Source organism: Talpa occidentalis, unplaced genomic scaffold (genome assembly GCF_014898055.3).
Source record: "Talpa occidentalis isolate TD23 unplaced genomic scaffold, MPIMG_talOcc4v2.1 talOcc4.9, whole genome shotgun sequence".
Lineage (NCBI taxonomy): Eukaryota > Metazoa > Chordata > Mammalia > Eulipotyphla > Talpidae > Talpa > Talpa occidentalis.
This window is the reverse complement of record NW_023605305.1, coordinates 15,072,577-15,097,430: the sequence shown is the minus strand read 5'-3', so window position 1 is coordinate 15,097,430 and position 24,854 is coordinate 15,072,577. Positions and strand designations below refer to the sequence as shown.

The 24,854-nt window shown below is 56.1% G+C and overlaps 1 protein-coding gene across 3 annotated transcripts in view; it reads right to left on the bottom strand.

The window, feature by feature from the left end:
* Positions 1 to 19,602, bottom strand: part of RPS6KA1 (ribosomal protein S6 kinase A1) — a 33,391-nt gene extending 13,789 nt beyond the window's left edge. Inside the window, exons 1-9 of one of the 3 annotated variants that reach the window (XM_037499030.2) lie at positions 19,379 to 19,602; positions 13,389 to 13,433; positions 4,875 to 4,991; positions 4,538 to 4,619; positions 2,814 to 2,894; positions 2,569 to 2,648; positions 1,469 to 1,575; positions 759 to 796; positions 273 to 415 (exon numbers count right to left, since the gene is read on the bottom strand). In XM_037499030.2, coding sequence (XP_037354927.1) covers positions 273 to 415; positions 759 to 796; positions 1,469 to 1,575; positions 2,569 to 2,648; positions 2,814 to 2,894; positions 4,538 to 4,619; positions 4,875 to 4,991; positions 13,389 to 13,433; positions 19,379 to 19,441 — 756 coding nt within the window. In that variant the 5' untranslated portion in view covers positions 19,442 to 19,602. Of the gene's footprint in view, positions 1 to 272; positions 416 to 758; positions 797 to 1,468; positions 1,576 to 2,568; positions 2,649 to 2,813; positions 2,895 to 4,537; positions 4,620 to 4,874; positions 4,992 to 5,810; positions 6,042 to 7,610; positions 7,770 to 13,388; positions 13,434 to 19,378 lie in introns of those variants that run through there. The other 2 variants (XM_037499031.1, XM_037499029.1) reach the window with 2 other exon arrangements.
* Between the last annotated feature and the right edge of the window lie 5,252 nt (positions 19,603 to 24,854).

Sequence of the window (24,854 nt, the reverse complement as noted above, 5' to 3'; positions counted from 1 at the left end):
TCCACCTGGAGCAAGACTTGTGCCTGTCTCTCGCCTCTGTCAACAACACCCCTCAGAGCAGCACTAGGGATCAGAGGCTGGGAGAGGCTGGGTCCCTACCTTCCCCCTCAGGTGGAGCCAGCCATGGGGCCCTTCCAAGGAAGGGTCTGAGCTGAGTGGATGGTGAAGTCAGTTCAGCTGCGAGAGGGGAGGAGGGAAGCCCCACTCACTGTACACATGAAACTGAGGCCAAAGGCCTGGCCCTGATACTTTACCCTGGCCTGGGCGCTTACCATCAACACCCCATAGGACCACCAGTCCGCACTGTGGGTATGGCCCTGGCGGTTGACGACTTCAGGGGCCATGTACTCCACCGTCCCGCAGAAGGAATAAGCCTTCTTCTCGTGGTCAATGGCCTCCTTGCTCAAACCGAAATCTGTGGCAGGGAGGGTAAGAGGACACTTCAGGATGCCCTGCCTCGCTCACCACCAACCCCTGCAGCTCCACCCCACCCCCAGCCCAGAGGCCTGAGGGCATCACCTCCAAGAAACTTAAGAACAAGCTGAGGCCCAGGGAGATTAACTTAGTCACCCAAGGCTACAGAGTGGGGAGCTGGGATTCAAACCTAGGCCAGTCCAAGTCTGGGGCCTGGGCTTTTGACCACTTTCAAGGGCCTGGCACAAACTCTCAAGAAGAACAATCTGAGGTACTCAGCCCCAACAGTTAAGAGCCCGACCTGCCCTCCCCTGTGACCAAAGGGACAGGTGTCTCCCACTCACCAGTGAGTTTGATGTGGCCCTCCTCATCCAGAAGGATGCTGTAATAGAGAGGTAGGAGTCAGGGTCCCCCAGCTGTGGCCCCTTGGTGAGTTCTGGTGACACCACGGGGTTGGGCCTGGCCCAAAGAAGGTGCTCTGCCCAGGTCCATCGGATGCCTGAGTGGGTGAGGTGAGGCAGGGCTGGTGCCACATGGGTGCTGCCTGTCCTTTTTGCTAAACCTTAAAACAACTGTGTGTGGTTGGTACTATTATGGCCCTATTTAACAATGGGGAAACTAAAGCTCAGGGAGGCTGAAGTAACTCCCCCTGGTCACAGAGCTAGCAGGTAGTGGGGAAAAGATCTGAACTTGGATCTAACTCTAAAGTCAGATCTCATCCCACCCCAGTACCTGCCCTGGTTCCCGGGTTACATCTGAGATTATTTAGATGTTAAGGAAAATTCTAGAGGAATGACTTTCAGTGATAGTATTTCAGATATCATATCAAGTTAGCCCACAAGGTAGGCACTGCACCTGTATGGAGGCACTAGTGATCAGACAGCCCCACGGCAAGCCTGCTGCCACCCACCCTCCCATTCATGGGACAGTTCAAGAAGGGGCTTTTAGGGGAGTCATGCCCACATCTGTCAGGGTGGCCCTGTCCTAGAAGAGACTCAGGGTCTGCCTCTGTACCCCCTTGGCAGGCTGGAGTGGGGCTGAGGACTTCACTCACTTCTCAGGCTTGAGGTCTCTGTAAATGATGCCCAGGCTGTGCAGGTGGTCCAGGCCTAAAGCCAGCTCAGCCAAGTAAAACTTTACGTCCTCTTCCGTGAACATAACCTGCAACAGGTGGGAGTGGTGTCGCCGGGGCACTGGGCAGTCAGCAGCAACTTCCTGGTCCAGAGGGCCCACCTTGGGGAACAGCCTTAGAGATCCCGTACCAATGCCCTTCTCTTTACAAAGGGATTTAAAATACAAAGTGACTAAAATACAAGTCACTCACTGTGGTATTGTTGGGAAATAGCAAAAAGCTGGAAACAGCTCAAAGCATCAAACAGCAGATAACCAGAATCCACTGCCTCTCCCCAAACAACAATAACAGAATATTACACAGCCATGACCTTCAACAAGGAGGTCTCCAGGTTCTGAGATGGATCCATCTTTAAGATAACCTATCTTGCAAAAAGCAAGGTACAGAACAGTATATATAAAATCCTACTTTTTATGTAAGAAGGTGGGGAGATTAGTTTGTATCTGCAAAATATGGGAAGTTTAGACAAGAAACCAGTACTGGGGGTGGAGGGGGTTGGGGTAGGAGGAAAACTTCTCAATGACTATTTTTCTTTTCAATCATGTAAATGTATGACCTATTCAAAATTGAAATAACATTTTAAAGATTTCTAAAAATTGGTGCTCTTTTAAAATTTGGCTTGTACTACCAAACAGTCCCATTTGTATATCTGACTCAAATCCTTTGCAACATGATGTTAAAGCATCTAGCTTTCTGGGTGGCCCTGGGCTTCTCCCCATCCTCATGGCCCTGCCTAGGGCCGTGCTGGAAGAACAGAGATGTCAGAGCCACCCTCAGCTCCTGGAATCAAGCTGGCATCAGACCCAGGACCTGGTCCTCTGTGGCCCATCATGGGGACACACTCAGGGGCTTTGCTAGGGTGTGGGCTGTGACCAGGGTGGGTTTATTTCCTGGGTCAGGACTGCAAGGCTAGCTCGTGGTTGAAGGTCCAGGACACACTGAACATGCTCTTCATAGAATGGTATACCTCATTGTCCCCCCAGTTCCATCCAGGGGCTCCTGGCACTGGGGTGTCAGCTTACCTCTTTAGATAGCCGTGTGAAGAGGTCCCCACCTCGCAGAAAGTCCAGAATAAGATAGAGTTTGCCTTCTGTCTGGAAGGCTGGGGGAAGGGGAAAAGGCCATAATGCAGCCAGTTGGGCCCGAAGCCCTGCCCCGCTGCCCCCAGCAACCCTAACCTGCCAGGTGGGTGGTGGGGCAACGGCCCCCACCAGGGAGAAGCAAAGGCTGGCAGGGAGTGGGCGCTTAGGGAGGGTCTGTGTCTCACCATAGTGCAGTTTCACCACAAATGGGTGGTTTACATCGGCCAGAATGTCTCTCTCCATCTTGGTCCGCACGCGGTCACGCACTGGCCAGAGGAGAAAGGTGGTCACCCACCCAACACAGACACCCCGGGGCCTGGCTGAGCAGGGCTCTCTGTCCACTTTCTCCTCACCCCTCATGGCAGTGCCCAGGGCTGGACCCTCAGCACACTGCCCATCTTCCTAGCCCTGTCTCCCACAAGCCCCATGGAGGGTCATTCAGTCTTGCCAGCGCGAGCAGCCTGTTCCTCGCCCATGCTCAGCCTTTGCCCCTGGGGCTGCCCTAGGAGGTCGACACCCGCCCACCCTCCATTTGCAGAAACATCCCCAATCCAGAGTGGTGAGGGCAGTGACCCGGGGTGCTCGTCAGAAAGGCAGATTCCTTGGCTCTAAAATTCACTCATGCGTCTGAGCAAGCACTGCCTCCCCCCCCCCCCCCCCCCCCCCCCGCCCTACCCACTTTTATCTTTTTTAAAGAAAAAAAGTCCCTAGGTCATTCTGATCACAGCAGGTTCTCCTTTGACTCATTTCAGGCTCCACCTCCCCTGAGAGTCCTCTCTAACCTGCTAGGTTGAGTTAGGCCACGGACAGGGCTTTCCTCCTTTAGACACATTTTTCCCTTTATTTAAATTTCTGATTCCCTTCCCAGACCCAGCAGGGGCCAAACTGAAGTTAACAATCCTAGTCCTGCTTCCCAAGTGCACTTCATCTTTCCAAACCACCCCCACACTTTTGCTTAGGCAGGCAATTCCTCCTTGCTGGGGAGCTTTCCTCCACTCATCCTTGAAAGCACCGCTCAAATGGTGACACCCTGTGCTGCCGCAGGCCATGCTCCCTGGGGTCCTGTCACACACTGACTGCTCTACTCTGTGGGTCTGCTCAGCCTCTCCACAAACCCCCATCCCCCAGGCCTTCCCAGCAGGACTGAGTCTTTCTAGCCTCTCTCCATCCCTCCCTGGGCCAACCTACCAGGCCAACCTCAGGGCACTAGTTATGTCACCCCACAGACAGTTCATGGGCCACAGATGCCTCACACCCCCAAGGCTGACACTGCTGACTCCCACCTCACCCCAGCCAGGGTCTGCTCCACCTGGCAGTGGCTGCACTGGTTCCCAAGCCGATCAAAGAGTTGCCCAAAGCCCACCACCAAGCACCTTCACACCCTTGATGAGTACAGAAATTCCAGGCCTGGGCTCATCCTCCCTCGGGACCTCTCTGCCATCCATCCCTGTGGCTGTCTAGTCACCTTCTCCCCCTGTCCAGCTGCCTCCTGGGTTCCCTGCCTCTTCCTTCACACCATCCTCCCTGAGGTTTCCCTCAGACTCCTCCACATCAGGAAAGTCTGCTGACAGAGCATCCACCCAACCAAGCGGCTGCCTAATACTCAAGGACCCCCAGGACCAACACTGTGCCTACCACCTCCTTCCAGAAATTTATTTTCAACTATGGTTGGCATTTGCTTGGGAGTTGGGTGGGTGGGCTTAATCCTTGGACTGGACCTTGCTGTCACCATCATGCAGGGTGGGGGGTAAGGGGCAGCTCAGAACAGGCCTGTTTCTCTACCTTGAGACCAGGTGCCCCTGGAGATGAGGCTACTGCCTCCACAGACCCCAGACCCTTAAGAGCTGGGCTGACTCCCTCAATCCCATGCCCAGCCTGCGTTCTGTGCGGGGAGGGGCCCCCTACTCACCTTTCAGTGTTGCCTTCTTCAGTACCTTCATGGCATACAGGTGCCCATTGTCAGGCCGGGTGACCTTCCGTACCAGGAAGACCTGGGAAGGCAGCAGGGGAGGGAAAATGGGGAGAAGCTGGGGAGTGCGCTGAGCCTACTGGCTGTCATCCTTAGTCCCAGGCCAACCTCTAACTTCCCTGAGCCCTGAGTTGACCTTGTGCCATTTCTGTGTGCCAAGCTGACCTCCCCTCCTCCCACAGACCCATCAACCCTTGCCCTCTGATCCTTCAGGTCCCAAGATTGCCCTTCACCCCCACTTGTATGCTGCCTGTCCAGCTGTGGGCTCAGGACTTACTTTGCCAAAGGATCCTTGACCCAGAACCTTGAGGAGCTCAAAATGGGATGGGTCAGCCTTCTCAGAGCCAGCCTTGACGTGGTGCGTGATGGAGATCTCCTTGAGGACACCCTCATCCTAGGGAGGGATAGAGCTGGTGGGCATGGAGGACCCCAACCAGGCCAGCAAGGGGCAAGTCCCTCCACCTAAGTCCACTCCCACCAGACCTCTGCAGACAGGCCCAACAGACAGCTACCCTGACAGGCCAGCCTCCAAGGTCAATACCAAAAGGGCCTCAGAGGTCAGGGATGGCGCTGCTCCCTTTGCTCTTCCTGCTCCTGCCTGGTCAGGCACAGAGGGATGAGCAAGCAGGACAAGGCCGAGCCAAGCCCAGGTTGGGGCTGATACCCACAGACCTACCCCAGGCTACTCTGTGGGGCTCCCCTCCCCCGCTGCAAAGGGTTTAGTTTTGCCACAATAGGAAGTAGAGTCTGTTCTTATTCTGGGGAGATAAAGTTCGGCTTTTGTTTTTCATCAGGATGGATGACGGGATCTTTCTTGCCAGGAGATGGAGCTCAGTCACACAGGGACACAAGAGTCACCGGGGACTCCCCCACCAACCCAGCCAACGCCGGGTCTGGGTGGGTAGGAGCTAAGGTCAGACTCTGAGCCACCCTCCAAAGTTCCCTCATACATGTCTACTAGAAGCTCCTTGCAGGCCCTAGTTGTCGAGAACCCCTCTGTCCTCCCTCCTGTCTGCCTGTCTCGGTGCCCTGGAGCCTGTGACTGAGAAGTGTCTCCTCACTTCCCTGGGAAGCCAGTCTGGGCAGGGTCCAGTCACCCAGCATGGCTGGTCCAGGCTAGCAGAGTCCAGTGCTAGCCCAGGCCAACTGGTTGCCCAGGCACCTGCTTCAAGGGCCACTGCATAGCCAGGACCCGACATCTGGGCACACTCACCGAGTCCTGCCTGGGGCCAGAGCCAAGGCCAGGGGGAGTCAGGGTGGTCTGGCCGATCCTGGGCCTCTGCTTCCTGGGTAGCCAGGGGAGCAGGGCCCAGAGCCGCAGACGGGGCGGCTTTGGATTCTGCTCCATCCGCCCGGCAGGGCCAAGGCACCATGGCAGGAGCAGGCAGCGTCCAGGGCTGCTGCGGAGGTGGCCAGGCCCAAGGCGGATGTGCAGGGTAAGGGAGGGGGCAGGGCCCAGCCCGGGGCCACCAATCACTCAGGGCCTGTGGTTTCCCAGCTTCAGGCCTACACCCTCACCTCTGTTCCCTTCCTCTCTCTCCCCCCCCACAGTTGCCTGAGGGCTGCCCTCAGGCCCTCCCCCAACCCTCCGCAGGCTACAAAGGGAAAGTCCCTTGCCACCCCAGCTGCTGAGGAGTAGATAGGTGCCCGGCAGGGGAGAGGGGAGCCTAACATGTTGAGGCAGATAAAGAAGGACACCCAACATGCTGGGGCAGGCGCCCAACAGGTGAAGACAGATAAAGGGGGACATCCAACAGGCAGAGGCAGGAGGGTGTACAGACCCAACAGGCAGAGACAGCTGAGGACATACACCCAAAAATGGAGGCAGGAGTGGACACAAAGCTAACAGGCAGAGTGGTCAGACTCATACCCAACAGGCAGAGGCAGGTGGGGGCCCAACAGTCAGAGGCAGATGGGGGTTGCATCCAACAGGCAGAAGCAGATGGGGACCCAACAGGCAGAGGCAGATGGGGACACATACTCAACAGGCAGAGACAGAAGGTGACATGAACCCAACAGACACTCAGCGCATGACAAGCACCCGATAGGTGAAGGCAGACATTCGTGACGTGAAGACAGAGGCAGGAGCCCGACAACACAGGCCGGTGGTCAGAAGAAAACCAGCGTCAGCAAGGCCCCAGGAGGCTGGCAGGTATCCAGGCAGACACACGGGCAGGAAAGGGGGTCAGGCCTGGACTTGTGGGCAGAATTCTGGGTTCCTGCTGGCCTGCCTGAGGCTGGGAAAGAGGTGAGGGGACATTGCCTGTGAAACCTCAGTCCCTGGGAGGGCAGCCCAGTGTCTGCAGCAGACCTGTCTCTGAGGTCTGCCAATATTCTGGGATTTTCTTCCTCTGCAAGGGCCTGAGGGGGCCCAGGTAAGAGGCTAGGTTGAGAGGGACATCTCCTGAGTGCAATCTGCGGGCTTTGCCTCTGGTTCAAACGTCTCAAAAGTTGTTATCCCCATTTCGAGAACAGGAAACTGAGGCCAGAGGACAGTGAAAAGAAAACCAGTGGACTGGAACCCAAGTCCTTTCCCTGGTTACTGCCTGGCCTGGGTCAGCAAGCCTCAAGTGCAGGAAAGGGTGGGCAAGCAAGTCAGCCGGAGCCATTTCCTGTCCACCTAGCACGCCCCCTCCCTCAGTAGTAGCATCAGTCCGGAGACTTCCCACTCCAAGTTTGACCCTCAGAGACACAGTCCCAACTTCAGGGGACCCTGCCTGACAGGTAAAGGGCTGCATGTAACAGCCACAAAATGCTCAGGCCCCTGAGCACGACCCCTGGGTGGGACAGGCAGAAAGCCGGGCTGCAAGAGGGGCTGGGGTGGGCTGTGGCCACACAGCAATCCTACCCACTACACTCTGAGGTCTGACACTCTGTCTGCCTCTGACAACAAGCAACTCCCTGGAGACAGAAGTAGTCGCCCGGAAACCCCAGGGGACAGAGCCACCCCCAAGCCCATGCCGTGCCCAGAGTCCTGCTGACAGACCTGGAGGCAGGCCAGCCCTCTGCTCACCTTTCTGGGACGGGGGGCCAAGTCTCTCTCAACCCTGGGGAGATCTGGCGGGGTCTGCATGGTGGGGCTCACGGTGGTGGCCAGAGGGCCCCGCTACTCCCCTTACTTCTGCTTTTTTGGGGCTTACTGGCCAGAAGGCAGGGTCCCTAACCCCCACCCTTCTCACTTCCCTCTCTGCAGGGAGGAGGGACAGAAGATGGGTCCAGTGATGAGGAGGGGACAGTGTAGACCCCAACATCATGACTCCAGGAGGGTGCCTAGGGATAGAGCCCTCCTTGTCTCCTCTGATCCTCCTCTGGAGACTGGAACACAGACAGAAGTCACAAAGCGATGAGACAGTGGCAGTGTGGACCTCCCAGCACCTGTAAAGACCCCCCTCCGAGAGAATGGGGGGCAGAAGGTAGGGAGGTCACAGTCTCTGGCTGCCCTGGCCCAGAGCACAGACCTCGCTCACTGTCACCTTCTGGGGCTGGGCCCACCCAAAATGGCGGCCCATAGAGCAGGCACCACCAAGCTCAGTTCTGCCCTGAATAAGTCTGCCCATCCAGGACCCTGAGAGGGTGAGGGGGGCAAGAATCTAGCAAGGCCCTCACTGAGGTCTGAGAGGAGCAGGATCTGGGGCTGGGGTTCCTGACCAGGCCCAACCCCTTTCCACGTGGCCTCAGCTTATCGCTCACACCAGCACACCCACAGGAACTGACACACAGACGAAAACACATAGCCAGTGATCGGAAACCCTGTCCACAGACATCCCCTGTGTGGAAACACACCCCCCATGTGCACACGGACTTCCCCTTCCCGTCCTCACAGGCCTCTTGGAGCAGTGTGGTGATGGCTACAGGGAGTGTGAAAGGTACTCTTTAGTCAGAGGCCTCTTACCATACCCCTACTTCCACAAGCAGGGTCTAGAGGCTGGGGCAGCCCCAGGAATCCTAAAATTCTTAGGTCCAGGGTCAGATCAGTCCCCCAGTCTTTGAGTCCCTCAGGAGAGGAAGACTCTGTGGCAAGCAGGGTACAGGAAGGAAACAGTCTCAGAAATGCCCTCACTGGAGGGTGTGTGGAGGCCTCCTCTGGCGGCAGGAGGGGGGAGCACAGGCACCAGCCCACATCCCTCAGTCCCTGCCCTATTCCCCTATAGATACTTCCTCTTTTTTTACTTCCTCCCAAAGGCAGCTGGGAGAGAAGCCCTGAGACCCCCACCTACCCAACCAAGACTAATCCCTGGCCCCAGGGTCCCCACCCCCACCTCCTTCTACCAGCTGCAACCAAACCCACCTGCCAAATCCCTAACAGACCAGGTCAGCAACTTCCCCTTCTCCAGCGGGCAGCATCTGCAGGGTCCCTCAGGCACTGCCCCCTCTAGTGGAACAGATGTCCCCAGAAGGGTCTCCCAGCATGCCTCTGGGCAGGTGAGGAGGGGTCCACAGTCCTTCGACACCCTGGAGGGGGTCACTAGGCCTGGACAGGCATGAGTGATAACGTTGTGTCTCCTGAACTTCGCGCACAGAACCATCTGTTCCTTCAACCTTGGCTGATGTGGATTCTGCTGGGCCCTGTGCTTCAGCTCCAAGGAAGGAGATATCGCCCCATTTTCAGATATGTGGAAAGCGAGAAAATGACTTGCCCAAGGCCACCCAGCTAGAAGAGGAAAGAGCCACTCCATTTGTGTCCAAAGCCTACATTCTTGAGCATTTCATTCTCGCCTTCCCTGCAAGGACTTTGGACATCGCGCATAGCCACCAGCTCCCTGCTGTGCCCCCAGTCCAGGAAGCAGGCACGGGAGGCGCACATGTTAAGGCTAGCTCTGGTCTAGACCCCCACCAAATAAGTCCACACTAACTAAACACCACTGTCCCTCCTCAATCATGGATGCCCAGAGAAGGTCATATCTGCCCCGTGGGCTCAAGAAGACCTTCCAGAGAGGGGCCATGCAAATGGACCCTAAAGATGAAAAGGAGTCAGCAGAGAGGAGGCAAAAAAGAGTTCGTGGAGAGCCACCAATGTGAGCAAGAGGCTGAGGCAGGGAAAGATCCAGGGTAGAAAGTTAAGAACCGTCCACTTACTAAGTTGAGTGTTCCCAGGCAAATCTCCTACCTGAGCCTTAGTTTTCTCCTCTGTAAAACTGAGGTTAAAACCAGATACTCCACCCTCAAAAGGTTGTTTCTAGAAGCAAAATGGGCCACAGAGACAAGGGAACATTGTAAACAGAACTTCTCCTTGGATTAGCTGGGAAGACTTACTGTCCAGGGGTCTCCTCTGGGCAGGCAGAAGGGACAGAGCCCGACCACGGGGGCCCAGGTGCTGGGAGGGTGGGTTGGCCTACCCTGGCCAAGGGCCACTCCCCCAACACCTGAGATGCCCAAGGCTCCCCAAAGTCCAAAGTCACATCCTGCCTGAGCTCCAGCCAGGGGAGCATGAGGGATCCGGAGGGATCAGGGTTTCATAAACAGGAAGAGAGGAGGGGAGGGGGCAGACACTCAGCTCTCAAAATAGACCTGCAGGCGCTTCAAAGGGGTCCAGCTCCGGAGATAGCTGGGGGAGGGGTGCCTGGGGTGCCCAGTCCACCCCAGGAAGGGAGGGAGGGTGAATGAGCCCCAGTGTGCCTAAGGGTCCCAGGTGGCTTGGGGCTGAGAGGGTCCAGGCAGCTCTGGACCGGCTCCCCACGCCATGGCTGCTAAAGCCCACTCCCCCTTCTGCCCGAAATGAGTAAAATAAACATGCATTAAACACCAATCTTGCAGGAGTCTTTGCTTTCTAGGCATCACATTCCCTCATCTGGGTGGCCTTGAGAGGTGGACGCTGTTCTAATGCAAGAAAGAATCTGAGGGCCTTCTCAGTGGCGCAGCGGTTGAGCACTGGGCTGCGAGGCTTCCCGCAGCCTCTGCAGCGCCAGTTCGATCCCTGGGCGCTGGCGAGGGTCCCACATGGCGCACAGACCTCTCCTGCCGCCCGCTGCTCCCCTCAGCAGTGTACTTTGTCAGTCTGCCTGCTCTGCTCCCCGCTCTGGCTCTGGTGAATTCTCTCACCCTCCCGCACTTCTGACTGTACCCAGTGCTTGTATAAATAAATAAATAAATTTTAAAAAGAAAGAAAAGAAAGAAAGAAAGAAAAGAAAGGAAGGAAAGGAAGGAAAGGAAGGAAAAGAAGGAAAGGAAGGAAAGAAAGGAAAGGAAGGAAAGGAAGGAAAGGAAGGAAAGGAAGGAAAGGAAGGAAAGGAAGGAAAGGAAGGAAAGGAAGGAAAGGAAGGAAAGGAAGGAAAGAAAGGAAAGAAGGAAAAGGAAAGGAAGGAAGGAAGGAAGGAAAGAAGGAAGGAAGGAAGGAAGGAGGAAGGAAGGAAGGAAGGAAGGAAGGAAGGAAGGAAGGAAGGAAGGAAGAAAGGAAGGAAGGAAGGAAGGAAGGAAGGAAGGAAGGAAGAGGAAAGAAAGAAAGAAAAGAAAGAAAGAAAGAAAAGAGAAGAAAGAAAGAAAGAAAGAAAAGAAAGAAAGAAAGAAAGAAAGAAAGAAAGAAAGAAAGAAAGAAAGAATCTGAGCCTCAGAGGGGCAAAGCACTGGTCCAGGCAAGAAGGCCAAGAAGAAAAAGGGGTTGATTCCAAACCTAGAACAGCTGACTCCCCAGTTCCCCTTCCTGCCCCTTCTCCACCTGGAAGGGCCACTTCCCTTTCTGTTCACAACCTGCCCGCTGAGGCCCAGCCAAATGCCCACTCTGCAGGGGAGAAGGCCTGGTGCCCCAAAGCCCACCCTGACTCTTCTGACCCCCGGAACATTCAGCGGCGGCCATCCGTCTGTCCACTTCAGCCCTGCGCTCAGATGCCACTGAGAAATGCGGGCACCTGGAAGGTGGTGTATTTCTCTGTCCAACGTGGGACCCGGCGCAGAGTGGCAGTTCTACGTGCCCACAGCTGCATTCTCCCCCATCACGGCACCCACCACACAGCTTTCCTGTTTCCACTCTCTCCCCAAGACTGAGGGTGGGGATGCTACCTTTATTCTGGGCTCTCCCAGACCCCAGCAGGGTGTACAGAAAGTCTGCTGGAGCCCAGGGCCCGCAGGCAGCTTATCCCACTGCACTCCATGATGCTGTGCTGACCTCAGGCTGTGTACCCTCTGGGGTGCTGAGCCCAGAAGTGGATTCTGGGATTTTGGTGGCACTGCGGGGGTCACAGGGCCACAAAACTCCTCCTTTTCAGCATTCCATGTTCCCTGGGCTGTGAGGAGTGTGGGTTCTGGGCCAAGCAAAAGCTGCCCCCATTGCCCACTAGCTATGAGACAAATGAGTGTCCTCATTTGTCAGCTGAGGTCGATACCAATCTCTCCCTCCAAGGGGGGCAGTAAGAACCAAATGCCAAGCTCTGATGTGGTGCCAGGTAAGGGTTAAGCCCTTTCTCTTCCTTAGTGTGGCATTTGAGGCTCTCCCTCACCACCCATCTCCAGCCCTGTCTCCTTTCTCACCCCAGGACCCTCTACCCGAGAGCAGGAGTCATAGAGTGGGGACCCAATGTTGGTTACCTGCCTGGGTGAGCTCCGGTCCTGTCCCAAGCATCCCCTCCAGTGCTTTAGGTGAGAAACGTAATCATTACCAACTCCCCCAGAGCTGCAAGCTCCCTGGCAGGCCCCCAGAACCTCAGCCCCAAGATCTGAATATCCCAGTTCTTTCGTGGAAGCCTACAGCCCTTCACTGTGTTCCGAGGCAGCCAAGGCAGCTACTTGCGAGAGAAGATTCTCCAGACATGGGCCAAGACACACCGAGGGCCCAGTCCACACCACTGAGCCTGCTGGCCCACGGTTGCCAGGGTAACCAACAGAGGAGGGAACAGGAGTGACCCCCTTATCCAAGGAGGCTGAGTCCAGGTAAACAACAGGACCAGACCTGGGTGTATTTCAAAGGTCGAGTTTATGGCAGCCCTGGCGCCCAGGAGGACCCCAGCCTGGAGGGTGAGGCCCCGGAAGGAAGTGGAGCTGAGCAGTTCACACTGCTGGTGCTGAAGTGCTACATGCCAGGCCGCTACTACCTCATCTGTCCTCACATCACTCCTGTAAGGCCGGCACGATCTCCCTGCCTTTCACATAAGGCAAGACTCAAGCTTGAAAAGCTTCAAGTTCGATGGGCAGGGAGAGCCGGGACTTGACCCAGGTCTGCGCCACAGTCAGAGCCCGGCTCTGTCCTGCCCAGGCAGCCTCCAAAGCCCCAGGCAGCAGCTCTGTGACCTAAGGTTCTCAAGAACTGAACTGGGTGTCATCCTTCTCCACCTAGAGATGAGCCAGTCCTGAACCGGGGGAACCAGGATGCACCGAAGCTTGTAACAGTCAGTCAGGCACTTTCGTCAACGCACAAAACCAGCCATGGGGAGGAAAGGGACCACAGGGAGGAGCCCGGGGAGGCAGAGAGAGCCCCTCTTCAGGCCCAGTCCTGCAGAGGAGAGCAGCATGGCCGACCTGAGCTCTCCCTCACTCCTTCAGCCTCTCTTTGCACCGGCCTACAGGAGCAGATAGACCAGGAGCACGGTCTGGCGTGGGAGACCGGCAACCACAGTTCCAGCCTGGATTTTGCTCCTGACCCTTTGTGGGCCACAGTGTCCTCACCTGATAAACAGGAAGGTTGGGGGAAGCGATCTCTATGCATAGGATTGCCTTGAGGATGAAAGGGGACCAGGGCAGGAAGGCTGAGCTGGGCAAAAGGCCAAGAGGCCAGGGCCTTTACACTCAGACCTCCTTCTTCCTTCATGGCCACGCAAATTGTCCCGCCCCATTCTTAGCTCAAGAAGGCAGTCCTGGGTCTCACCTTGGATGGCTGAAGTCCAGCTTCTTCGCCTGAGGCCTGTCCATTCTGGAAAAGAGAAGGTAGATTGGGGAACATTGTCAGAACTTACCAGTGTGGGACAAAGCAAAGCCAGACCCTGAGGGAACCCTTCCCATCCCTCACCCCCCAGCCGTGGTTGCCCCCAACAACTTGGGGTCCATGGAGGTGGGAGTTCTGGGTGAGTCCCCTCAACTTTCACAGTGAAGGTACAAATATGGAGCCTCCTGCATAGCCCCTCAAAACCCCAGCAGAGCATTTCCTGACCCTCCCTCTCTCCTGCTCTGTCCGGCAAACAGCATCTCCCAGGAAGAAGAAAAGGACTAGAGACAAACTGTGACTCTGAGCCAACTGACCAACAAGAGGCCTGTTTCCCAATGGGCAACACGGGGGTCATCACACCCACCTCCCAGAGTTGCTGTGAGGATGGAAGGAGACCAAGTCTGGGCAAGTGTCCAGCCCAGACATGGCGGAGGCCCTGCCCTGGCCCTCCCTCACCCTTGCCAGGCAGAATCACCACCATGCCCCTTCACTGTGCCGCTTGTCACACTGCAGGGACTATCTACACACAGGCCTGTCCTTCCTGAGAGGGCAGAGGCCAGGGCTTCGTGCTAACCGCTGTTTTCTCCCGCGCCCCTGCCACATGTCAGGCATGGGCTCAGTGACTCACATCTGTGGCACCATTAAATCCTTAGGACCTGGGTGGGGGGCAACCAGTCCCCATTTGTCAGAGGGAGAGACTGAGGGGGCCTGGTGATGGCACCTAAGGTCATACAACTGATCAGTGGGATTCAAAATCTGGCCTCTGACGAGCAGGAGCTCTCTGAAAAGGCCAGCTGAAGAGCTGCCCCCACCACAGCCGAGGAGTTACATGCAGGGGAGGGGCCGGGAGCCCACCTCTGGGCAGTGCTGCCTCTTCCAGCTCAAGACTGCGCCTCAGATGGGCACTGTTCAAACGCACCCCTTTCCTGAGTGGCCTACTCGTCTGGGCTTTGGGAAGCTGGAAGGAGCTGGACCCACCCGGCTGCTGGTGTGTGGGGCAGCAGACGGTCCCTGACAGCCACGCAAGCCCAGCCTAGATGGCTCAGGGCTCTGGAGCCAGGGGCTGGGTCCATGGGACAGCTGTGCCATTGCTTGCAGCAGCAGGCACAGCTGTGCTCTACCCATTACATAATCTCCCTGCCCGAGCAGGCACCCCACCTCGCCCCCGCACCCCCAGGACACCCTGCACCCAGGCCCCTCCAACATCCCGAATCCTCCCCAGGAGCCAGTGTCCTGCAGTCCCCTCACCACACACACAGCTACTCAATCATCTCCCAGCAGCCTGGGGAAAGGCTGCCGTATTAGGGCCAGGTTGGGGGGAGATGCGATGCAATTGTAGATTTGAGTTCTGCCTCACCCAGCGTTCTAGACTCTTGCTCTTATTCCCACAGGTGACAACAGCCTACACGACCGCCCCCTGCCGAAGCCAGCCCACGAGAAGCCTCACCCCTCCTAAACCCAACTGTGATCCTTGCTCTTGAGTGACCCACTGTCTCCTCCACTCGCCCCTCAGCGAGAACCTTCCATGCCCAAGCCCCAAGCACTGCCATGGCTTTAGATAAAAGTCACCCCCTGGTGACACAATGGGGTTGAGTCTCAGCACTATGAAGCCATCAGTAGCCACTGTAGCACGAGTTCAATGCCCAGCCAGGGAGCTACCCACATGGCGCAGCAGACCTCTCCTGTCTCACCCACTGCTCCCCTCAGCAGTGTATTTCAGTAGATCTGCCTGTTCTGTTCCCCACTCTGTCTCTGGTGAACCCTCTCACCCCCCCCCACATCTCTGGCCTGTACCCCAGCTCTTGCATGCATAAATAAATAAATCTTTTTTTAAAAAGTTTAAGAGAAGTTGCGCTCCCCTGCTGGAACCTCCAAGACAAGAATGTGGGTTCTGGAAGCTGACCTCACAGGTTCCCATTCTGGCTTCTACCACCACCTGAATGACCCTGAGAAGGTGACTTCATTTCTTAGGGTCCCAGTTTCCTCATCTGTGAAGTGGGATAAAAGTAACGTACCTCATCAGGTGGCTGCAAGAAGCAAATAAAACGGTGCCTATAAAGACATTCACCTGAGACGTAACTGATCCACAACCAACGAGGCCCTATCTGGAGCTAACCTGAGCAACCTGAGCCCCTGAACAGCGTCACGTCCCCGGGAATTTGCACGGCGTCCTTCTACTAACAAAATCCTTCCAGTTGCTGACAAACTCCTGGTCTTCTTGCACGACTCCATTCCAATGTCACCTCCTTTGTCCAAACAGCCTCAAGGTCTTTCCTCCCTCTTCTGCCTCCCACAGTGCCCAGCAACCCGCAGGCTGACTCTGGAAGGAGACACGCTTGTCCACACCCTCTCCTTGGGACCCAGCTCACAGTGTAACACGGTTATGAAGTGAAAGCCAACTCAGCAGAGAGCAAGGAGGCCAGAGCAGGTTCTATAACATTCATTTTCAGACAAGGCTCAGAAAATTAAGGGACTCACCTGAGGTCCCTCAGACTAGCAGGTGACAGACATGGGGCCAGAACACAAGTTACAAGGCTGCAGGTTAAATCCCTGCTGAGGGAGGGGATGAGGAGGTGCATGTACCCAGAGGTATGGGTTTACTGAGCAGAGGTCTGGATGATTCACGGGACCCCACGGTCCCCGTTTGACTGCCTCAAGTCTGGGTGCCAACCTCACAGAAACCCAAGTCTGCAAAAGCTGAAGCACAAAGTCTCCAGTGAGGAGTGGGCAGCCCTGAGCAAAGGCCTGGGAGTACACAGATGGCCACAAGTGACCTCCCCCAGAGTCTGGGTCTGGGAAGGCAGTGCTCATCCGCCCCCGGTGCCTGGCTGCTGCATGGATGACAGAAAGAACACAGCTCTGTAGCCATGAGACATGGCTGCTCAGCCAGGCTCCCAGACACCCACTCCGACCTTGGGTTCGTCACCTCACTTCTCTGGACCCAGTTTTCTCATCAGTACCATGCAGGCAGGTCTGTCTTATTCACAGTTACACCCTGTTTCTTGGAATAGTACTTGTCCCATAAGTGCTCAATAAATATTTACTGAGTGAATAAATGAATGAATGATTAACTGCAGGACACTGAATGAAGGACTCAACTCAATCTGTCTAAAAAGTCTGGCACAGAAGGGGTCCTTTGTGTTAAGAGCACAGAGACCTGCTCTCCTTCTTTCCTCAAGCTCTCCTCACAGGGCAGCTGCTCAGGGGCACCAGGCCTCTGCCCCTCCCCAAAGGTCAGGTCCTAACAGGCGACCCGACTTCCCACACAAGCAGCTCGTCTTGGGAAGGGCAGCAGATGGACAAAGCCAGCACAGGCCCCACAGGCAGGAAGCAGCCCCAGGAGCTGGGTTCAGAGCCCAGCACTGGCAGTCATCACACTGCTGGAGGCTGGGGGCCAGGTGCCAGGGCCGGCTGGCACCACCAGCCCTCGGGAAGGGCTGGACAGGGGCCCCGTGGGACGAGGAGAGTGTGCCAACATCCGGAGCCTCTCTTGGAGCACCTTGCACCTGAGCCAGTTTGCTCCCAGCCCTTACCCCTTCTGCAGCCTCCCCCCATATGGCGGAAGACAGCACAGTGAGAGGTCTGGGTTCCAATCCTGGCTTTCACATTAAACTCACAGGCCGGCACCCTCTGAGTTCAGTTGTCCCATCTGAAAATGGGGGTACTAATCCCTAAGTTGAGAGGTTGTTTTAAGAATTATTTTAATAGGTGACATAGGAGAAACCGGGTGGTGGCACAGAACAAAGCTCTGTACACAGTAGGGCTAGGCCCGGGGACAAGGCAGTGCTCCAGCAGTGCCAGGAGGAAGGCTCAGCAGAGTCCTCACCCTCACTTTCAATGGTTTTACTCCACCTGGGCCACACCCTGGGCCAAGCCCTGCCTCCCAGCAGCCCATTTTCAGAAGCGTCATGGGGAGGGCACAGCAGTCCAGATCCCAGGCCTCTGCCAAAGGCCCCACCAGTCCCTTGCGTGCCTCCTTCCCAGTCAGGAGCCAGCAGCAGCGCCTATACCTGCAGGTCAGGCTGCTGTATCGCTTACATGTCACCTGGGCTAAGAACAGCGAGGCCCTGTTCTCCAGTGAGAGCAGCCCAACCTGCCTGCCCCATGGTTCCTGTTACCCAAACAATAACACCCAGTCACCTGGCACCTCCGAGGAGTGGGGGTGGGGGATGGGCAGCATGTGCCCAGGGTTTTGAACTCTTACGGCCCCAGGAAGCAGAGATTGAAAGCCAGCCCTGGCCACTATAGAAACAGAGGTCTAAAGAGGCTAAGGACTAACTGAGGGTCGCACAAGGTTTCTGGGGTGAAGCTCATGGAGAAATCACAGTCCCCCTTAATGCTGGAAAATAAGCCAGTTTTCTCCTTTCAGTTCCGGTGCAGTAGTGTTCAAAACTGAGCTGAGTTTCCCATTTAAACCTGGCCCTTTGGTTAAGCTAGTCCCTACCCCCAGGACACCCCAAAGGGAAGCAGGAAGAACTAGTGCCCTGCCCTGGACTGTGCATTGAGCCCTCCCTATTAATATAACCCAAGGTGAGTCCTTCGGTTAGGTCCCTCCCTGGCCTCTCCCAGTCAACCTTCCTCCAGGGAGGCCTAAGTGGCAGAGGCGTGCCAGGCAAAGGAAATCACCTCTGAGCCACCCCCACCCCCACCTCTGGCCCTTCTGCCCCAATCCTAAGGGGGAAGGGGAGACAGGGGCTGCAGAGGGCAGTGTTCCTCACCTCAGAGGGTGAGTCAGCGAGAGAACCTCCTCCGAAGGCGAAGCTAGCAGGGCCCGTAAAAACCCCATGGCAAGGATCCCAGAGCAATTTACTCCAAATTGCGCCTTCAGGTTGGTTACCTAATCCTGCCGCGCCCACCCTCCAATAGCCAGTGTTGCCACGACCGTCCCTTTAAAGGGGCAGCACACCCCAGGTGCTGGGGATCCGAGGTCCTCCCTCTGATCTCAGCCTATGGCCCAGAAAGGCAGGGCTCTTCATGGCTGCCCCTGGCAGGAGAAGGCAGAGGAGGAGACCTAGGCAGGAGAAAACCACCCCGGTGCCCAGGCTCACTGAGGGCTCCATACCCTCCCTGCACAGAGCCCCTCCCCCTGGAAAGGGAGTACCACCTGCCTCCTTCCCAGCAAGAAGCTACGGGGAAAGTTTGGGACCTGCCCATCCACGGGCTTGACCTTGACCCTGAGGATCAAAGTGCACAGGAAGAGCTGGCCTACTGCGCGCTGGGACCCGCCGGAGGCGGAGAGGAGCTGCTCTAGGGAGAAGCTTGGCTGGCAGAGGCCAAACTCCTCAGGGGCCCAGCCCATCCTTTGGGAGTGGGGACAAGAAGGGAGGCAGAAACCAAGGTCCTCCCCTCTTTCCACACCCCTAATAATAATCTTCACAGTCTGAGGGGCTTTCCCCCCACTCTTTCCACAGCCTAGGAGGAGGGGACACAGGTTTCTGGCACTAGCCTTGGGGCAAAGAAAATCAAGCGTTATGGCCCCAGACAGGCAGTGTCACCCCATGTTCCACAACCGCCAAGAGGGTCAGTCCTCCCGGGGTGGACAGCGGGGAAGGGGGGAGCTTTCGGAGTAGGGCCCTGGGGGGGGGGGTCAAGAAGTGGGGGCCCGGGACCCGTCCTGCCTCTTGCAGCAGGCATCTAGCCCCGGCCCTGCCTGTCCGGCCGATGGCGACGCTCCGACAGCTCCCGGCACAGTCCTGTGCGCATGGACAAAAGGGGTCCTCTCTCGGCGCCCCGCGGGACCCCGCTCCCGGCTGGGGGCTCCTGGGGCCGGCAGGCTGTCCCCGGCGCACGCACTCGGGGCGCGGGGGGTGCTGCCCGAGAGGGCACGAGATCGGGGGGCACCCGCGCCCTCGAGGGCGCCGCCGGGCTGCCGCAGGGCCCGCCCCGGGGGCCAGGACGGTCCAGGGCCGGCGCCGCTCCCGCCCGCCGCTCACCTCCGGGTCCAGCGGCACCAGCTCCATGAGCGGCCAGGGCTCCTTGAGCTGGGCGAGCGGCATCGCGCCGCCGCCGGGCCTCCCGCGCTCCTCCCGCGGCCCGGGTCGCGCCGCCTCCCGGGTCCCGGGGTCCCGGCTCCGCGCGCCCGCGCCCCACGCCCCCCGGAGACCCTCGCGCTCCGGCTGGGCCGCCCGCGCCGCCGCCGCCGGGGCACTCGCACTTCGGCTCGCTCCGTCACCCGGCGCCGCCGCGCCCATTGGCTACCTGGGCGAGGGGCGGGCCCGCCGAAGCCCCGCCCGCCCGCCGAAGCCCCGCCCCGCCCCGCCCCCGGCGCGCGGCGTTCCCGGCGCGGACCCCCGACCCCGCGCAGCGCGGGCGCTGGCCCCGCCCCCCCCGGAGCCCCTGGCTGCCCTTCGGCCCGCCCAGAGGAGGCCCTCCTGCTCCTGCCTCCCAAACCTGGCTCCCCTCCCCCGCCCCTCGCCCCCGCGCCGCTGTACCCCTTAAGCTTGTTTGGAATCGCTGCCCAGTTGCGCCTTCTCCATCAAGTAGGAGGGAAGCCCCAGTTCTCTCGACCCAGCGCCCTCCCACCCCACAACATGCCCCCACACTGAACGTCCCGGGTCTGACCTGATTGAGACTTGAATGGAGCCTGGGCCCACTCCCCTCCGGCCCTCACCTCTTGAGACCCTAGAGATCACCATAAAGAAATCAACAGTGGGGGGCCTCCCTGGTGGCGCAAGGGGTTAAGATGCAACCTCAGCAGGAGGAGTTCAATCCCGGCCAGGGAGCTACCCACAGGACGCAGCAGGCCTCTCCTGACTCGCCGCTGCTCCCCTCAGCAGTATATTTCAGTTAATCTGCCTGTTCTGCTCCCCACTCTGTCTCTGGTGAATCCTCTCACCCCTTGCACCTCTGGCCCGCACCCCAGCTCTTGTATGCATAAATAATCTTTTTTTTAAAAAAAAGAGAAATCAACGGTGGGACCCCAAGGGGATCTCAGCATCGCAGTCCCAGGTAGCTTCCAACTCAGTCACAGTCCTCAGAACCCACAGCGCCCCCAGGAATTTCTTAATATGGGGGTACATAGTCTGGGTGGTTTCCTTCCGAGCCAGTGCCTCATCTCTCCAGCTACAGACCCAGCTTTGGGCAGCGCTGTGCTTGTGCCTTCTATCTATGGAGGGCAGACTGAGGACCATGTTCCAAGGGTACACAGATGCTTGGGCTGCACTTGGGACGACAGGCCAGGGAGAGGGACTCCCCCTGGGAGACATTCAGCCTCTACCAAAAGAGACCTTAGGGGTCCAGGTGTGGTGAGATTTACTCACACCTGGTGGAGTGGAGGGATGGGCTGGTGGGTTTCGGGGAAGAAGGGCCAGTTATTTGCAAAGCTGTTCTAAGGCAGGGAAATGGAAAGTATTGTTTATCAAAAAACTTCTAAGATTCCACCAACATGGGATTTCTTTGAATCCTGACCACCAGGATTCAAATCAGCCTCCCTCGTGGCACAAGAGGTTAAGACTCAACACTGTGAAGCTATCCACAGCCACTGCAGCACAAGTTCCATCCCCGCCCAGGGAGGTGACCCACATGGCGCAGCAGACCTCTCTTGACTTGCCCACTGCTTCCCTCGCAGTGTACTTCAGTCAGTCTGCCTGTTCTGTTCCCCACTCTGTTTCTGGTGAGTCCTCTCACCGCCCCCCCATGCCTCTGGCCTGTACCCCAGTTCTTGTATACATAAATAAATAACTCTTTAAAAAAAGAAAAGAAAGATGAGATGACTTACTCAAGGTCACTCAGTAGAGAGAGAACAGATTAGGACTTTAAAGAATCAAAGAGGGTGAGGATTCCCCCTAAGTCTGGATATTCCCCTTATTCTCTGACTTTCCCAGGGCAGCACCTCAGCTACTGAACTGAATTGAATTTTGAGTGGGAAAGGCTTAAGACTTCAGAACCGGGGCCTCCCCGGTGGCGCAGCGGTTGAGCGCTGGGTTGTGAAGCTGCCCGCGGCCTCCGCGGCGCTGGTTCGATTCCCGGCTGCTCCCCGGCCACCAGAGGAGGGTCCCACATGGCGCGCAGACCTCCCCTGTGGAGGAGTGCCGGTTGAATCTCCGGTTGCTCCCTGGCCTGCAGAGGGACAAGTCGCAGACCTCTCCTGCGGAGGAGGGTCCTGCATGGCATGCTAGACCCCTCCTGCCACCCGCTGCTCCCTGCAGCAGTGTGCTTTGCTCCCTCTGTCTGCTCTGTTCCCCGCTCTGGCTCTGGTGAGTTCTCTCACCCTCCCGCACTTCTGACTGTACCCAGTGCTTGTATAAACAAAAACAAACAAACAAAAAAAAAAAAGACTTCAGAACCGGGCCTCCCTGGTGGCGCAGCGGTTGAGCGCTGGGTTGCGAGGCTGCCCGCAGCCTCTGCGGCGCCGGTTCCATCCCTGGCTGCTCCTCGGCCACCGGGTGAGGGTCCCACATGGCGCGCCCGCTGCTCCCCTCAGCAGTGTGCTTCGGTCCTTCTGCCTGCTCTGCTCCCCGCTCTGGCTCTGGTGAATTCTCTCACCCTCCCGCGCTTCTGACTGTACCCAGTGCTTGTATAAATAAATAAATAAATCTTAAATAAATATAAATAAATTAAAAAAAAAAAAGACTTCAGAACCCAACAAATCTGGATTTGAATCCCAGCTCTGCCACTTCCTTAACAAGGGGAAATGCATTTAATGTCTTTAAACCTCAGTTTCCTCTTCTGTAAAAGTGGAATTATAATCCAAATAATTCAGGTATATATTGGAGACTAAGTTCATTTTAATTCAATAAATATTTATGGTTATATATTATATGTCAGGGCCTCTACCTGAGCCCACCTTGTAAACCAGACCTATAAGTTAGAGGCTGAGCAATGAATAGAAACAAAGTTCCTGCTTTCACAGAGTTAACCTTCAGTCTGCTGTGATTAAATAATTAGGTAACACTAACGTAAGGCTAAGGACTGGCTGTTCTAAGCACCTTACTTGTATAAACTCATTTAATCCTCACAACCACCTTATGAGGTAGGTACCGTCATTATCTCCAGTGTACGTGTGAGGAAACCAAGGACAGAGAGGTTAAGCATCTCTGGGTTCCTCTAAGGTCACACATCTGCTAACGGGAAGAGCTGGCAGACTGGGACTGGACTTTGTTATTTGGTTCATGTGCTCACTCTATACCTCCCTGATGAGGGCTGAACCAAGGGCTTAGCGTAGGACTGCCTAGTTGGCAGCCATAAATTTTTTTTTCAGATTTTTTATTTATTCATACAAGAACTGGGGTACAGGCCAGAGGTGTGGGGGGTGAGAGGATTCATCAGAGACAAAGTGGGGAGCAGAAAAGGCAGACTAACTGAAATACACTGCTGAGGGGAGCAGCGGGTGAGACAGGAGAGGTCTGCTGCACCATGTGGGTATCTCCCTGGCTGGCCGGGAATCGAACCCAAGCTGCAGAGGCTGCGGACAGCTTCACAGCACTGCGCTCAACCTGCTGGGTAGGTGGCAGCCACTATTAACATCAGTGTTAGAATCATCTAGTTCATTTGCTTTGAATCACTTTGCAATCCTCCTGCTCCTCAGGGCTAGCCTTTAGATATTTGGACATAGACTGGAAATGTGTTGTTTATCTGAAATTTAAATTTAACTGGGTAACCTGTATTTTGATCTGCTAAATCTAGTGATCCTGAAAAACAAAATCTAGTGGTCCTACTCAGGGCTCAGCATCCATCCACATAGGTGTAAGTCGGATTTAAGTTAGACTTAGAAAGAGCCCTGGGGGCCTCCCAGGTGGCGCAGCGGTAGAGCGCTGGGTTGCGAAGCTGCCCGCGGCCTCTGAGGCGCCGGTTCAATCCCCGGCTGCTCCCCGGCCACCGGAGGAGGGTCCCACATGGCGCACAGACCTCTCCTGCCGCCTGCTGCTCCCCTCAGCAGTGTACTTCGTCAGTCTGCCTGCTCTGCTCCCCGCTCTGGCTCTGGTGAATTCTCTCACCCTCCCGTGCTTCTGACTGTACCCAGTGCTTGTATAAACAAAACAAACAAACAAATAAATAAATAAAAACATGCCTCTATTAAAAAAAAAATCTTTAAAAAAAAAAACAAAAAAAAAAAAAAAAAAAGAAAAGAAAGAGCCCCTGGGATCCAGAGAGTGAAGGCAAAGGACTTGGGATGGGGTAGGTGGGCGGGAGTGGAAGAGGTGAGCGAGCAGGAGTGATTTTGCCTTCAGTCTGTCCCCTTCCTGGCGCCCCTGTCCTCTTCTTTACCCTCCCAGGAAAGGATTCCTCCCAGGAAAGGATTCTCCATGAAGTGCATCGTCTCAGCCTCAGGACTGTGTAGTGATTGGTGACTGTGATTGTGCTTTCCTATGAATGCCTCACTTCCCGTGTCCCCTCTCCCAAAAGTATTGGAGAGGCACTGGGTCGTGCTGGAAAGGGGGTGGGGAACAGATACTTGGGCCCTACCTGGCATCTTGACGAGCCAGCTTGCCCATCTGTGCTGTAGGGACAGCAGTCATTCAACAGAGAGCTAGAGACCAAACTGTAGCCTACAAAGCCCTGACCCTGCCATAGCCTCAGCTCACAATTTTTCCATTTCTCTCCAGACTCCAGCCACAGTGACCTTTCTCCAGTTCTGCTGCCACAGGCCCTTTGGACATGCCATTCCTTATGCTTGAAACTGTCTTCCCTCCCTCTCAAGCCAGCTTATCTCCACAATCACTTCTCCCACGACATGTTCCCTTACCTCCCTACTACACACACTCATAACTTGTATGCTTCTCCTTAGCCCTTCTCAAGGGTGTGCCTTTACTTGTGTTTATGTGATTATTTGATTAGCTGATCAGCTCCGAGAGGCCAGCATTTGGATCTTTTTGTTCTTGTCTTCTGGGTACCTGACACACTGCAGGAGCACAGTGGGCACTCTTAGAGCTAAGTGACATGTCCAGCATCACCGGGCTGTGAAATAGAACATCTAGGACTCAGACCCCCACAATCTAATCTCATACTCTAATGTTACATTCTGAAGCAGTGGATAAATGCTAGCTGTTATTATTAGTAATAATAGCGAGGTTAGAACAGGCTGTGCTGGGTGATCACTTGAGGTGTTTGTTAAATGAATGACTCATGAGTATGAAAGGCTTTGCTGGACATAGTCAGGTTATTATTTCAGACCCTATTGAAGAGATTATTCTGGCACAGAACAGGGGCCAGACTGACAGGGGCTGAGGGCTTGGTTTGGGGTCCCTTACTGCAGCCTGGGCACATGCTTGCAATGATGTTCAAGAGCACAGGTTCTGGATGGGCCCTGCCCCAGGGAGAGGGTCCATCATTATTCTTCCTTGGCTTTCAGTAGAGGAAGGTGTTGGCACACGTGTCTCCTGGCAGCAGGTGGAATGAGGATGGATGAGTAGAATAATCATAGCGGCAGCAACCTTTACAAGTGATTACAAAGTGCCAGGAATTGGCTAA